This window comes from Marmota monax, unplaced genomic scaffold (genome assembly GCF_021218885.2).
Source record: "Marmota monax isolate L192 unplaced genomic scaffold, Marmota_monax_Labrador192_F-V1.1 WCK01_AAM20220418_F8-fsc00227, whole genome shotgun sequence".
Classification (NCBI taxonomy): Eukaryota; Metazoa; Chordata; class Mammalia; order Rodentia; family Sciuridae; genus Marmota; species Marmota monax.
The window spans coordinates 1051622-1065932 of record NW_026695208.1 but is presented as its reverse complement, the minus strand read 5'-3'; the positions used below and the strand labels follow the sequence as shown (position 1 = coordinate 1065932).

Here is a 14311-nt window from a genome sequence, read left to right as displayed (position 1 = left end):
GTACACTGAATCAAAATGTATTCTGCTGACATATATACCTAATTAAAATAAAGAATACATTTTTAAAAAATAGTATAAATTCTTCATAAAAGGATGAAATCTTGTCATTTACAGCAATATGGATGGCCTGGAAGACATTACATTAAGTGAAACAAATCAGGCACAGAAAGACAATTACTACATGTTATCACTTGTATGTAGAAGCTTACAAAAATAGATCTTTTAGAAATACAGAGTAGAATAGTGGCTACCAGAGGCTGAGAAGAGGCAGGGATAGGAAAAGGTGCTGGGAAAGGATGGTTAATAGAGTCAGAAGTGCAAATGGACAGGAGGAATAACTTCTAATATCTTATAACACGGTAGGTTGACCATGGTTGATAATAATTAATTGTGTATTTCAAAATAACTAGTAGAGAGGATTTTGAATGTTCCCTCATAAAGAATTTATAATTTTTGAGGTGATTAATATGCCAGCTATTCTGATCTGATCATTATATATCATACACTTGTGTTGAAATACCAACACTGTACCCCAGAAAATATTCAATTACTATATGTCAACTAAAAAAATTTTAAGTGTAGGCTCTTAAACCAAACTCTTTTGAGTTCAACCCCTGACTCTGTCACATACACCTAATTTTCCTCAAATGTAAAACAGAGATAATAGTAGCATTTACCTTGTATGTTGTATTGATACATATATGGATAATCTATAGAAATCTCTAAAAACAGTGTCTGTCCACAACACAAGAGCTCAATACATACTAGTAATTGCAGTATGCTTTATGGTTCAGGTATATCTAACATGCATGCAGTCACGATAATGCAAAACTGAATATTCAATAAAGTGAAAATACAGTGTTAGTGAGGGAGAAAGATGAAAGGATGATGTGACAATTGAGTCCTTATGCTGAGTAAAAAGGGTGTGTATAAGGAAAATATTCTCAATTCCCTTATCTAATAATACCTAAAAGTGAATATCCCCAAAATAGTAATAGTAGTGTACTGTTTAGAAGTACAAATCAGAAGATTAGAAGAATTAGCTTAAAGAGTTAAAAATAATTCCTTTGAATGGAGAAATGAAGAGAAGGCAGGCATATTTTTCATGATTTAAAAAACATTGGACTCCTTGAACTCTGTGCATGAACAGATTTTAAAAATGAAACCAGAATTTAACCAAAAAAAACCATCTGTATGTAATACCAGATAGAAAGTGATTTACAAAGCAGAACATAGGATGGTAGCAGCTCTGCTATCTGTAGATAATAACACATTGAATAAACATATACTTCCAGGGATAGCAATTAAGCTCCTTCTATGAATGATTCTTGGACATGTCATTTTGGAAAACATCTGACCCCAACTGCTAGCCTTCTTCTATATTTGGAGGGACTTTCCTAGCTCTCTGTGTCACTGTGACTAGGAAAAAAAAAAAGTCTGCCTGTGGACACTTGTTTAAAATGCTAGAGCTGGGCTGACAGATGCTCCTCCAGAAGGTTAATGAGATAAAGGTTCCTCCAGCTGGCTCATAAGCAGAGATTACACCTGAGTGGAAGATCATCGGATTATTCCAGAAACACTGCTGCATGTTCTTCATAAATTAGCACCCTCATAGAGATAAATCAAAAAGGTTATTTTCACTCAGCTGGCACCAACATTTAATTATTTTTTTTCATCCTTCTGTCATTTTATTTCTTTTAATGAAATTTGGGGGTGTTCTGTAATTTTCAGAATTACCAATACACAAAAGCCAGAATGTATTTGGAAACTAAAAGGGCTATTTTTGTTGTTTGGATTTTTCTCCAAGTTCAAGGAAACAAAGGTAAGTTATTTAAACATTTTTTTTCTTTTTAAAATTGTTTATCTATAAAATCTATTTATAGAAGCGAATATTCAGAAACAACAAAGTTACTACTAAATTTTAGAGGGTGAATAGAAGGCAGGTTCTGAATAATAATTGATTAACTAGTTGGTTAGTTGATTGATTGATTATTAGAAAGGATAGATAATGATGATTTAATGTTTATTACACAATCTTAAATGTGATTTGTGTTAACAAAATAGGAGAGATTAATGCATCCTTTTTGCCATTATAAAAAAATGCAAATTCATATCATTAATATCAATAACATTAATAGGTCCGTGAAATCAATCCCATTTATCCACCTAAACTCAACATACAAAACCTAAAATTGAAATTAATTATAAGACATTTATGATCAGACCAAAATGCATTTCCTAACTTCTCTCAATTAAATCATGAATTGTTTCCCCTTAGAAAATAGCCAAGTGTGTTTCATCTTCAGTGTTCATAATGGCAATCCTAGAAACTTGGTTGTTTTTGAGGTTATATGAAGAGAACTAGACAATATAGGTTCTTGTAGTGAAGCTTTAACTGAATTTGAAATGAAACCAAGGCACAAAACAGGCTTATAAGAAAAATAATGTGTTTTATTTTTTAAAAAACATGTCAAAGTCTTGATTTTTTAAAAAATAACCCTTATCATTACAACATAATCTTTTTAAGCTGCTTGAAATCAATGTTAGGTTCTTTTTTAAGGATAACATTAAAACACTCAATGAACATTTTGATTACAGTAGTGGTTTTGAAATGTCTATGGAAAAAAATTTTTTAAATATGTATTGCAAATTAACTCAAAAATAACTGTGATTCTATCAGTTATTTTATACTTAATTTTATACTTATTTTATACTTAATTTCTCTTAATCTGCATTGGAGGGAGAAAATTTTTTCTGGAAAAGATCATATTAAATTTCCTTCATGTTCTGTTACATATAAATGATAGGGGATGAAGCAAAAGTTTATTTACCTTTCTTTTCAATTATCAATTATATATAATGGGTTTTTGTTGTTGTTGTTGTTTTAATACATTTTTAATTTTAGATGGACACAATAACTTCATTTATTTATTTATTTATAAGTGGTGCTGAGTATTGAACCTAGTGCCTCACATGTGCTCGGCAGGCTCTCTACCACTGAACTATAACCCTAGCCCCTCTATAATATTTATGAAAACATTTTGATTAAAAACAAATGACTATATTTCAGTATCCTAAGATTAAACTAATGAAGCAAACCAATTTGTCTGTTTGATGAACTTGACCAGGCAAATAAGATTTGCAGTTTTTTATATGTTTGTTTAATTATATTAACTAATTTTTTTTTCTATTTTCATATATATTGGCCATTATACATAATTACAAATAGCATAATTTCACATATAACAATTTAAATTTTAAAAACTCATCAAAAAATTACAATTTGTTTTATGCCAACTTCTATCAAAAATGTGCTCTAATTGCATAATAAAAAGTGCTAACATGTTATTAGTTTTGGACTTTTTATTACACAAGCATCTAAGATCGTGAATATCTGTTAATTTCAATTAGTGAGGTCTACTTTAATCAGAGTTTATGTACTTCAGGCAGACTGGTTTCTTATTTGTGACTAATTAAACATCATGATTATATTTACATAGGAAATAGTTTGGGGGAGAAAAATGAGGGTTCAATTCAATACAACTAGGTGCTAAGCATAATAATTGAGTATTTAGATAAACTCAATTGTTTCTTTTTTAAAAATTACAGATTTGAAAAATCAAAGAGATATTTTCTAAATCACCCATAGTATTTCCATCCAAACATAATCTACACAGGGACCTCAGTGTTTCCTCAGTTTCTTTTCTAGGTATGCTTCTTTTCTATATGATTGTTGCTCTATCACACACACAATTTTATATCAGGTTTTTACAGTGTTATTAGATTATATGAATTTCTACATTGCTTTCTAGCTTTGACAAACATCATTTGATTGGCTGCCTACTGTTCCCTTCTATAGATATATCAAGATTTGTTCTATCCAAATATTTAACAAAAGAGAACTAATTATTTCTAATTATTCTGTTTTTATGAATAATATTACAATAAATAGCTTTGGGTATATATATCAGTAATCAAAACTTAACATAAGTTCACTAAAATAAAATTATTAGATCAAAACAATATAAACAGTTTTGTGGCATTTATTCATATTGATAAATTGCTTCTAAAAGTTTTCTAACATCCTTCAGTGATTTTTCCCAGTTTGATTCAAGAATGCTTACCATGTACCCAATACTGTGCTAGACACAAAAAACAAAAGAGATTTAAAAACTTGCCAGTTTTCTTTGGAGATTCTGAATGTAGTTTTTCCATAGGTGGAATGGATTTGATTTCAAAACATTCATTAAATAAAATTGTTTCAGCATCAAAAAAGATACTTCAAATTTTCAAAACACTATTTCACTTCATCAACACCAAGTCTCCTGTATTTTGGACAAATAACAAGGATGCCAGTTCCATGTGATATATGTGGCACTGCTTTGTGCTCTTACGTTTCTTTTTCATATAAATAATTTCATTTCATTTCTTGTGACATTCAATGTGTGGGAGAAAGAGAAAAGAGAAAACCCACTGTTGGCAAGTCCTAAAAATGGAAATGGTGTTTATCTTAGTGTGTGCCTTTTGCATTACATTTGGCTATACCAAATGAAACCTTTAACAAAGTTATTATTAGTTCATCCAAGTTGGATAATTATTTTAGTGGCTGGGAATGTCAAGAAATTTGCATTTGAAGATATTCCACTTCTTACTAATCCTGTTCTATTGGGAAATGCTCTCATTTCATAAAATTGTCCAGGAAGGTATTTTCTCTCATTGTTGCTCCATTAACAAAGAACATGGCTTCATTTGTATACCTAAGATAGCTGCCCAACGGCAGTAGCGTTAACTGTGCAGCTCCTGTACCTAATTTGTCTGAGCTACAGTCTCAGGACAGTAAAATTCAAAAGTTCCAAGGCAGATTGTTTTGCTCAATTATATCTGAAAAGATGTTCTTAAAATTGAAGCCAAGTAAATTAAGGATGCTGAACAAACTGTGGCAATACACCTGAAACTATTCAATTATATAGTGGCTGCCTTTTGGCCCATGTGCGTGTACCACTGATCACATTAGAGGACTATTGTATGTGTAAGCTAATTAGACAGGGCTGATGTGACCTACTGCTTTCTTGGCCATTTCTGTCAATCATGAGGGTGCAACCACCTTAAGGATCAACTGGATTTGCATGCTAATTATCTTTAGAAACTCAAATCCTATGTACATTGGTGCCACAATCGTTTTCACAGTTGTTATGCTATTTTCAAATAATCCACCTGAGACAACAAAGTTTGTTTTTTACAATAGTGTCTAGGTTTATATTATAATTATATATATATATATATATATATATATATATATATATATATATATATATATATTTTAATGACCATAGTAAAATGCTGACCTCATTACTGCACTGTGAAATATCAGACTACCTTATCCCTGAGGTCTCTATCCACACTACCACTTTTTGCTTAAGGGTCGGAAAGACAGTTCTACAGTCATACAGGCTTTAGAATCACAGAAAGCAGAATTTTGAAAGGAAGAAATGTGAGTTCTGACCAAAACGTGAGTTTCAACATCCCAAAGGAGAGTTTTCAACAACCATGGAGCCTAAGCTCACTGTCTGAGATCTTTTCATCCAAGACTAGGATTCCAGCCCCACAAAACAAGAGCACCAAGTCAGATGGAACCATTTTAATAAAGGAGGAGGGTGTTCTCTTTGCTCTGGGTCCAAGGCAAACTGCATGCCAAAGCTCATCTTACAATGAGTTGATGAGGTTGAGTGGCATAGCCGTGGTAATGAGAATTCAAATATGGAAATGCTGCTGTCAAGCTCGGAACTGCAGCATGCACCACTATAATTATTTATTGAGAATGTTCTCCCACTGCTGTGCCTCTCTTCCAGCCACAGTGAATGTAGGAAGAATACGAAAAGCTGTAGAACAGCAATGCTGCTTCTAAGCATGTGATTGTATTAAGTAGATAAATAGGTTCCCATTTACATTCAGTTATTCCCAAGGAAATGGTGTCTTTCTGTGTGCTTTTGTAAAGCCATCTTAATCCATGCCAATGTAGTTTTCTTTATTCAGTCATCTTAAGGATTTTCACCACAGCTGGTATCTATTTTCATAATAGCCCCCAGGAGAAAGGTTAAAGAAAGCTAAACCAAAAGGAATTTTGCAAAGATATGTCAGAACCTCAAAATTAACGAAAAAGTTTTTGCTTCAGAAAGACTAACTCTATTCAGAAAATAACATGTATAGGGCTAATTTTTCCATCTTAGATTTTTACTGCATTAATAAATAAACAAAAGTCATATTTAATTAAGGTGAACTGTGAAACACAATGGCACTATTATTAACCCATAGTACTCGGATCAGTTCAGACCTCATCAAAATTTTTTGTACACAGCAATCATGTTAATGTTAGTAACCATTTGCTTTAATACATTTCTCTTTGATTACTGACATATATACACAAGCTAATTTTATTAATCTTGTGTCTTAATATTTCTCTGGGAAATGAGCACTGTGCTCATTTATAAGGCAGAAAGTGGTAAGTATTGTTTAAGGTAGGAGAGATAAAACCAAAGCTGAGGACTGAGCAGTGTCCGGTTCTATCTTGTGTCTACTTAGTCTAACATCAGTCCAATATAATATTACGAATGAAAGAAATATGATTTTAGTACTTTTTTTTGGTACTTGGAATTGAACCCGGGGGTGTTTAACCACTGAGCCACGTCCCAAGCCCTTTTTTATATTTTATTTAGAGACAGGTCTCGCTGAGTTACTTAGGACCTAGTTCACTAAGTTGCTGAGACTGGCTTTGAACTTGCAATCCACCTGCCTCAGCCTCCCTATTATTTAAAAAACCAACTTTCCTCTGCTACCACCAGATGATGGTTAGTTTGGGGCCATTTCTAACATCTGTTTTTCATGAATATCTCAGAATACCTGGTCATGTCCTTCAGCTCTACCTTGGAAATGGAAGTACCTGTCTTAGGACTTCTACTCTTCATTAGGAAAAAAGATGTGATATTTTGAACTCCACAAATCATGGTGTTTTGTTTTGTTTTTTAATGCCCATCATTAAAATCTCAGTTTAGTGGTAATTTACTTAAGATTGTGTCACATATTTCCAGGCCGTAACTTGCCTAATGAATGTTTTATGAAACAGTGGGAAAAACTTCTAAAACAAAAAAATAAGAACATCCTCATCTAAACACTAAAATTTCACCTGAAGTTCACAACATGTTTGGCCTCTGGAGATATCAAATTCTGAAACACTCCTTTTTAATGATTTCTCTTTCTTCCTTCTATTATATCTAATCCTATTCTCTTCAGAATAATCCAATCCCTCAGGCAGTTGCTCCAGTTCTTCAGCCCATCCTGGTCTCAGTGTGCTGCACATTAACCCTAGAACCTATTATGAGCTCATGTGCAATTCTCGGGGTCTTTTCTGTTTGTATGATAGGAACCTTACTCCTTGACCTCTCCCTTCTATTTCGTTAATTCTACTTGGGAAAACTTACCTTTCACTTTTTCTATGATCCGAGCTGCCAACTATTTTTAGAGTGCCAAATAGAGTGCTTGCATGAAGAAAATCAATGCACTATTACCTTATCTGAGTCCTATATGCAATTCCATCATCATCGGATTCCTTGACTTAGTCCCCTAAAGAGATTCCCAAACCTTCCCTCTCACCTGAGTCTACCACCTGATTTCACTCTTTCACAGAAGCAATGATTAACAGCAGAGTTCAGAGCAAAAGCTCTCAGGCTTGCACAGAACTACCTTCTGCCCTGAACACTCTGTCACTCACTCTGTGATTTGGGCAGATTGTTCAACCTCATACATCACATTCTTATGGTTTCCTCATCTATAAAATAGGAATAATAATAGCAGTGAATGCCTCAAAAGAGCTAAAGCTTTTAGTGAGGCATCTGGTACAACAAAGTTCAAAACATGCTGACTCTTAAAATGGATATGATGACTACCACTACTGCCATTGTCCTATCACCTCCTCCTATGTACTGAGAAGACTGAGTCACTTGACTTCCTTCCCCTTGTCCTTTCTACTTCAAAGTTTCTCTGAATCTATCCAAACTCTTCTCATTCTCTTGTATTTCAGAGAAAATTAATTTCATGTCTTTGCTAATGTTATTTCTATCTACTTATGATATTAACTACACTCACCACCAATTCCCATTAGACCTTCCCCTGCCAGTCTCTTTTTCTGTTGACTTTATTTCCCAGACTAAAAGATTTCATGTAACCATTTTGACATTCATTAAAACACCAGTGCTGAGGTTCTAGCTTTGATGATTCTAATCTCATTGATCTAGGATGGAATCCAAGATGGAATAATTACTAAAATTATCCAGATGATTCAGGATAATATTATTCTTAATAAGAAGAAACATTAGTACCCTTCTGGAAAGATACTATATGCGGGTCATCATTTTATGAACCACCAGGGGATTTGTTTTAATCTGATTTTTTAAAATAAATATATCACATAGCTTTGCTATCTATATACCAACTTCTGCTTAAAAAAAGAAAAGGAAAGAAAAGAACATCAAAAGCCTCCCCAACACCTTCAGAATAAATTCTACTATTGAGTATACATTTAAGGGAACTAAAACCAATATGTCAAAGTGATATCTACACTCCCATGTTTTTTGTAACACTATTCAATAGCCGAGATAGAAACAAACTAAGAGTCCCTCAATGTTGAATCAATGAAGAAAATTTGTTATATACACACAATGAGATACTATTCATTCATAAAAAGTATAGAAATCTTGATATTTTCAACCATATGAAAGAACTTGGAGAACAATTTGTTTCAGATCCTCACCTATACTTGGTGTTGCTTAACTTTATTTTTTAATAAATAAATTATATTATTTTATGATAAATAATATTAGAGGATGAAATATTATAAATGTTATCTCATTGAGGTTTTTAATTAATATTGCGCATTTACTAATTAAATATATTATTACATTATAAATTGATGTAAAATAAATTAAACGAATGAGGTTAAATGCATTTTCATATATTTTGCGTCCATTATGTTTCCTCTCCTAGAAAATACAGAAGCAAGTGTTTAGTCCACTTTTTACTAGAATGTTTAGGATGTCTTTCTTTTCTTATTGATTTAGAGGCATTTTTAAAAAATATTTTGCAGCTACATGTCTTTCAAATATCATTTCCAGTCTGTAGCTTATCTTCTTTATAAATTTATTTATTTATTTTAATTAGGTATATATGACAGCAGAATGCACTTTGATTCATTGTATACAATTGCAGCACAACTTTATGTTTCTATGGTTGTGCACAATGTAGTGTCACACCATATGTGCAGTCATAAATGTACCTAGGGTAATGATGTCCATCTCATTCCACCATCTTTCCTGCCCCCATGCACCATCCCCACCCTCCATTCCCTTTTCCCAATCAAAGATCCTCCATTTTTCTCATGCCTTCCCTCCCCACTATATATCAGCATCCACTTATCAGAGAGAACATTCGGCATTTGTTTTTTGGGGATTGGCTTACTTACCAGCATGATATTCTCCAACTCCATCCATTTACCTGCAAATGCCATAATTTTATTCTCTTTTAATGCTGAGTAATATTCCATTGTGTATATATACCACAATTTCTTTATCCATTCATCTATTGAAGGGCATCTAGGTTGCTTTCACAGTTTATCTTATTGTGAATTGAGATGTTATAAACATCGATATGGCTGGTTTACTATAGTATGCTAATTTTAAGTCCTTTGTATATAGTCCAAGGAGTGGGATAGGTGGGTCAAATTGTGGTTTCATTCCAAGTTTTCTAAGGAACCTCCATTCCATACTGCTTTCCAGATGTAGTTTATCTTCTTATTTTGTTACTAGTATTCTTTCATGGACAGGGATTTTTTACTTCAGGGTTTGGTTTGGTTTGCTTGTTTTGTCTTAAGAAATCCTTGCCTATTTCAAAAATCACAAAACAAATACTCCTCAATATTATCTTATATAAGTTGTATAGGTTTGCCCTTTACATTTAAGTCCTTGGAATTAATCTTGTGTTTGTGTCTATGTGTCTGCTGTGAAGAAATAACTTTTAGTATACACAGTCAATTGAGTATCATTCCCTGGATAGTTCTTCTCTGCCATGCCCTTCTGTCATAAACATGTCAGCCCATCCATTCCATTTTGTTACCCTGAGCCAAAACCAGATTGCTTTAATTATTACAAATTTATAATAATATTAATATCTTGTACAGCATGTTTCCCTGCTTCGTTACCCTCCCGTGACACCATTTAGGCTATATCTGACCTAAACTCTCCTAAATTACACTCTAAAATTAGCTTGCAAATTTCCACAAAACACTTCGTCAAAATTCACTCATTTTTTAAATTAAAAGATAAAACTGTGTGCTTTACTGTGTGCAACATAATGTTTTGAAGTGTGTGTGCATTGTAGAATGTCCAAAGCTGCTACTTGGGATTTGATTGGACTTGTGTTGAATAGGTCACTTTGGGGAGAATCAATACCTGTTTTTTTAATTTCTCTATTCCAGAAAATGGAAGATCTCTCCTTGTAATAATATCTTTCAATAAAGTTCTACAATTATTTTAATAAATCGAATCCATATCTTAGACTTATCCCTCTCTGGATACTTTATACAACCTGTGATAACAGAAATGGTATTATTACATTTTCTATGTAAAAATGTGGTTGGTTTTTTCATATTGGTTTTGTATTCAATAACTTTGCTGAAAAAATCTTATTAATTCTGAAAATTCCCTAGCAATTTTGAGGTTTTCTAACTTTAAAAAGTCATACCATTTGCAAAGAGTATGTAGATTTTCTTTCCAGCTCTTGAAACTTTTATTTCCTTATATTTTCTTACACCTTTCATAGGCCATCTAGTAGAAACTGTAGTTATCACTCTAACAGGCATTCTTATCTGATTACCAATTTCAAAGGGATTATTTTTAATATTTCACCATTAAATGTGTTTATTTCAGTTTTTATGATTGTTTTGTTCTTGTGAATGTTCTTTACCAAGTAAAAAAGTTCCTTTCCAATTTTAATTTGCTAAGAATTTTTAATCATGAATAGATACAGAAGTTTATTGTGGTTTTTCTATATCTATTAAGATTATATTAAAAAATCATCTTTATATAATCTTAATTATATAAATGATTTTCTCTTTTAATTCATTAATGTTGATAGATTACTGTAATTGGTTTTCAGTTATTAAAACAATCTCACAATCCTGAAATAAATCCAAGTTGCTCTTACATTGCTTATATATCACTAGATTTCATGTGCTGATAATTTATTTAGAATTGTTACTTTCACAACAAAGCTTGGATCATGAATATTTTTCTCATTCTTCTTTTGTCAAATATGATGAGATTTTTCATAAAAATGGAATTATCTTTTCCTTAAACATTTGGTAGAAGTCTCTGTTAAACCGTGAGACTTTACTGTGTGTTGAGACTTTACTCAGTTCCTTAAAGGTGATCACAACATGTAGTTACATTGTCTCTTCTTCAGTTAGTTCTCATTATTTTTTAAATGTATTGACAAAACATTATTCATATTCTCTTTGTATCTTTTTCATATTTATACAAGTTTGTAAAAACTTTAATGTTTTCCTTTCTTAATACTGATACTGGTTCATTTTGTGTTCCTTACTTCTTCAATCTTACCTGTTAAGATTTTTTTCATTTTCATTGTTAGTATTTTCAAAGGAAAAATTGTTTGACTTTGTAAAAGAAGTGTAAGTTCTTTTTCTTTTCATTATATATGTGATATTCTCTTTTACGTTTTGTTTTTATTCTCTACTCCATTTTTTCTTTGTATTTTGGTTATTCTGTATTTTCTTGGTTTTATTTTGCTTTCTTTGACCTCCTGAGAAGGATGCATACTAATATTTAGCTTTTTTACTTTTATAAACTTGTTATTTTTTTTTTCTTTTTTACTTTTTAATTTTATATCATGTGCGTTTGTTACAAATAAAAAAATCATCTATTTTTAAAAATACTTATTTGTTTGCATTAACACACTTCAGCAAAGAGGAGGAACTGCATTCAAATATGGCTAGCTAATCATGACCATGTTAATTGTACAGACTTTTCTTTCTTATTCTTCGGTACTGAGGATTGAACCCAAGGACTTGTGCGTTCTAAATACACCTCAGCATTGAGCAACATGCCCAGTCCCCAAAGATACTTTTCTAAGCAAACAGTTCTTACATATTATGAACTTGGCACTGAGCTAGGTGCCATAAAGAATAAACATAAATCGGACAGAATCGAATCCCTTTAAAAGGTGTAGTCAGCGAGGAGGAGGGAGAAGGACGTGAGTAATGTAGGAGTAAACTTGTTATTTTAATCATATCATTTAACGTTTAGATACCACTTTATTTTAAACTACATGTTTTATTACATATTATTTTTATCACTTGATGAAAGTATTTTATTTATTTTTATCACTTTATAAAATATCTTATAGATTACAATAGTGTTGTAATAATAACCATGATTTTTCTTGGCTTATAGGTTATTTAGAAGGCTTTTTTTTTTTTTTTTGGCTTTTTACTCTTTAAATATGTGGGGATTTTCCTTGTTCATAAAGCTAATTTCTCAATGATTTCCCATTAGTCTGAAAACATAATGTACATGATATCACTCTTTTTAAAAATCAAGATTTGCATTTTAGTTAGGCATATACTCTATTTTTGTTTGTTTTCTCTGTGTTTGAAAAAAAAGTATATTTAATAGTTTGGAGATATATTCCTCCATATATGTTAAAAGGTCAGGTTTGAGCATGTTTTTCAAATCTCTACCCTTACTGATTTTTATTTATTATTTTGATAACCAAGAAATCTTAAAATGTACCTAATGTGAATTTTATTTTCCTCATTATCTAAAATATTTTATTTCATATATTTATAAAATTCTTGAGGGCATAAAATTTTAACTTTTTACATCATTCTAAAATACTTACATCATTATGCCATGTCTGTCTTTATCTTTATAATGTTTTCTGTTTAATAATGAACTTTGTCCACTGGTATGCTGGAAATGACCTGTAATGAGTCAAAAGAGCCAATTGAAAACATGTCTTCCCAACTCACTTATGTCATACTGGTAGCTTAAAATTTGTCATGGCAAGTATTAACACAGGAACAATGGCAAATACCGCAAATCTCACCTCATGCCCCAGCATTGGTTATTTAACATTTGCCACCAATGCTCTGACTTCATTTGATACTAGTGTTACCATACTAGATTTATTTTGATTAGTGTTTGCATGTTGTGACTTTTTTGTATACTTTTACTTTGAATCTTTTGATTTATATGAGTCTCTTAAAACAAAATACAGTTGGACTTTTAAAAATGTAGTCTGATAATCCCTGTCTTTTAACAAAAACATTTGGTCTATACACATCTAATATTGCACAGGAAACATTTTCCTAAAAAGTTATTCACTGTTAATCTGAAATTTAAATTTGACTGTGCCCCATATTTTTATTTTACAAATCAGGAAACCCTGTTCCTTTCAGGCTTAATCCTAAACCTCAGGAAAAAGTGGCACAGAATCATAGCAACTAACATTGTACTAGGCCTTTCACGAAGCTCTTCGTATCCATTTTCTCATTTAATTTTCAAAACAATACAAAGCTATACAATACAAAAGTGCAAATCAAAATTATAGTGCTGGAATTATTATTATCTCCCTCTTAGGTGAGAGACCAGAAGTATATAGAGATATTTGTCCATGTGTAGAACATGGCAGAGCCACCTTCAGTGTAACCCCAGAGATGCGGGAACCCAAAATGAAGTTAACTTTGCTTTTCTGCAGGAACTGTAGTAGGTCCTACAGATCAGAAATTTACCAAGATGTGCATCTGTTTCTCTTTATTCTATTCCAGTTCTGTCCACCCTGAGTATTTAGAATGCCATGCTTTTGTGGCAATATTTGCAATAAATACTATCTATGCTATTCTCTACTTAGAACTGCATCATACTCCAAGATTAAGTTCATATGAGAGCACTAAAACCAAGGGACAGTGTGTTTCAGGGTTAGTAATATCATTAACAGCACCAAGTTCCAGAAAACAGAGATGCAGAGCTAAATTAGAGCTGATCTTGATATGAATAATTCAGATATGGTAAGATTTTGATGTCCTCAAATACACAGCACCCCTAACAATCATGGACTGAAAAATACCCTGTGTTCTAGCCCCCTAACATTGATGGAAACAGAAGGAAAGTGGGTACTTGACACAAGTTATTAATGCATCCCATAAGTAAACCAACATTCCTGGACACCTACTATTATCTCATTGCAC

General features: G+C 32.0%; 1 protein-coding gene across 2 annotated transcripts in view; it reads left to right on the top strand.

Annotated features, from left to right (window-relative positions):
• The first annotated feature begins 1536 nt into the window (after positions 1-1536).
• Positions 1537-14311, top strand: part of Impg1 (interphotoreceptor matrix proteoglycan 1) — a 137598-nt gene continuing 124823 nt past the window's right edge. For both annotated transcript variants that reach the window (XM_046430442.2, XM_046430441.2), the window contains exon 1: positions 1537-1822. In XM_046430442.2, coding sequence (XP_046286398.1) covers positions 1756-1822 — 67 coding nt within the window. In that variant the 5' untranslated portion in view covers positions 1537-1755. The remainder of the gene's footprint in view (positions 1823-14311) is intronic.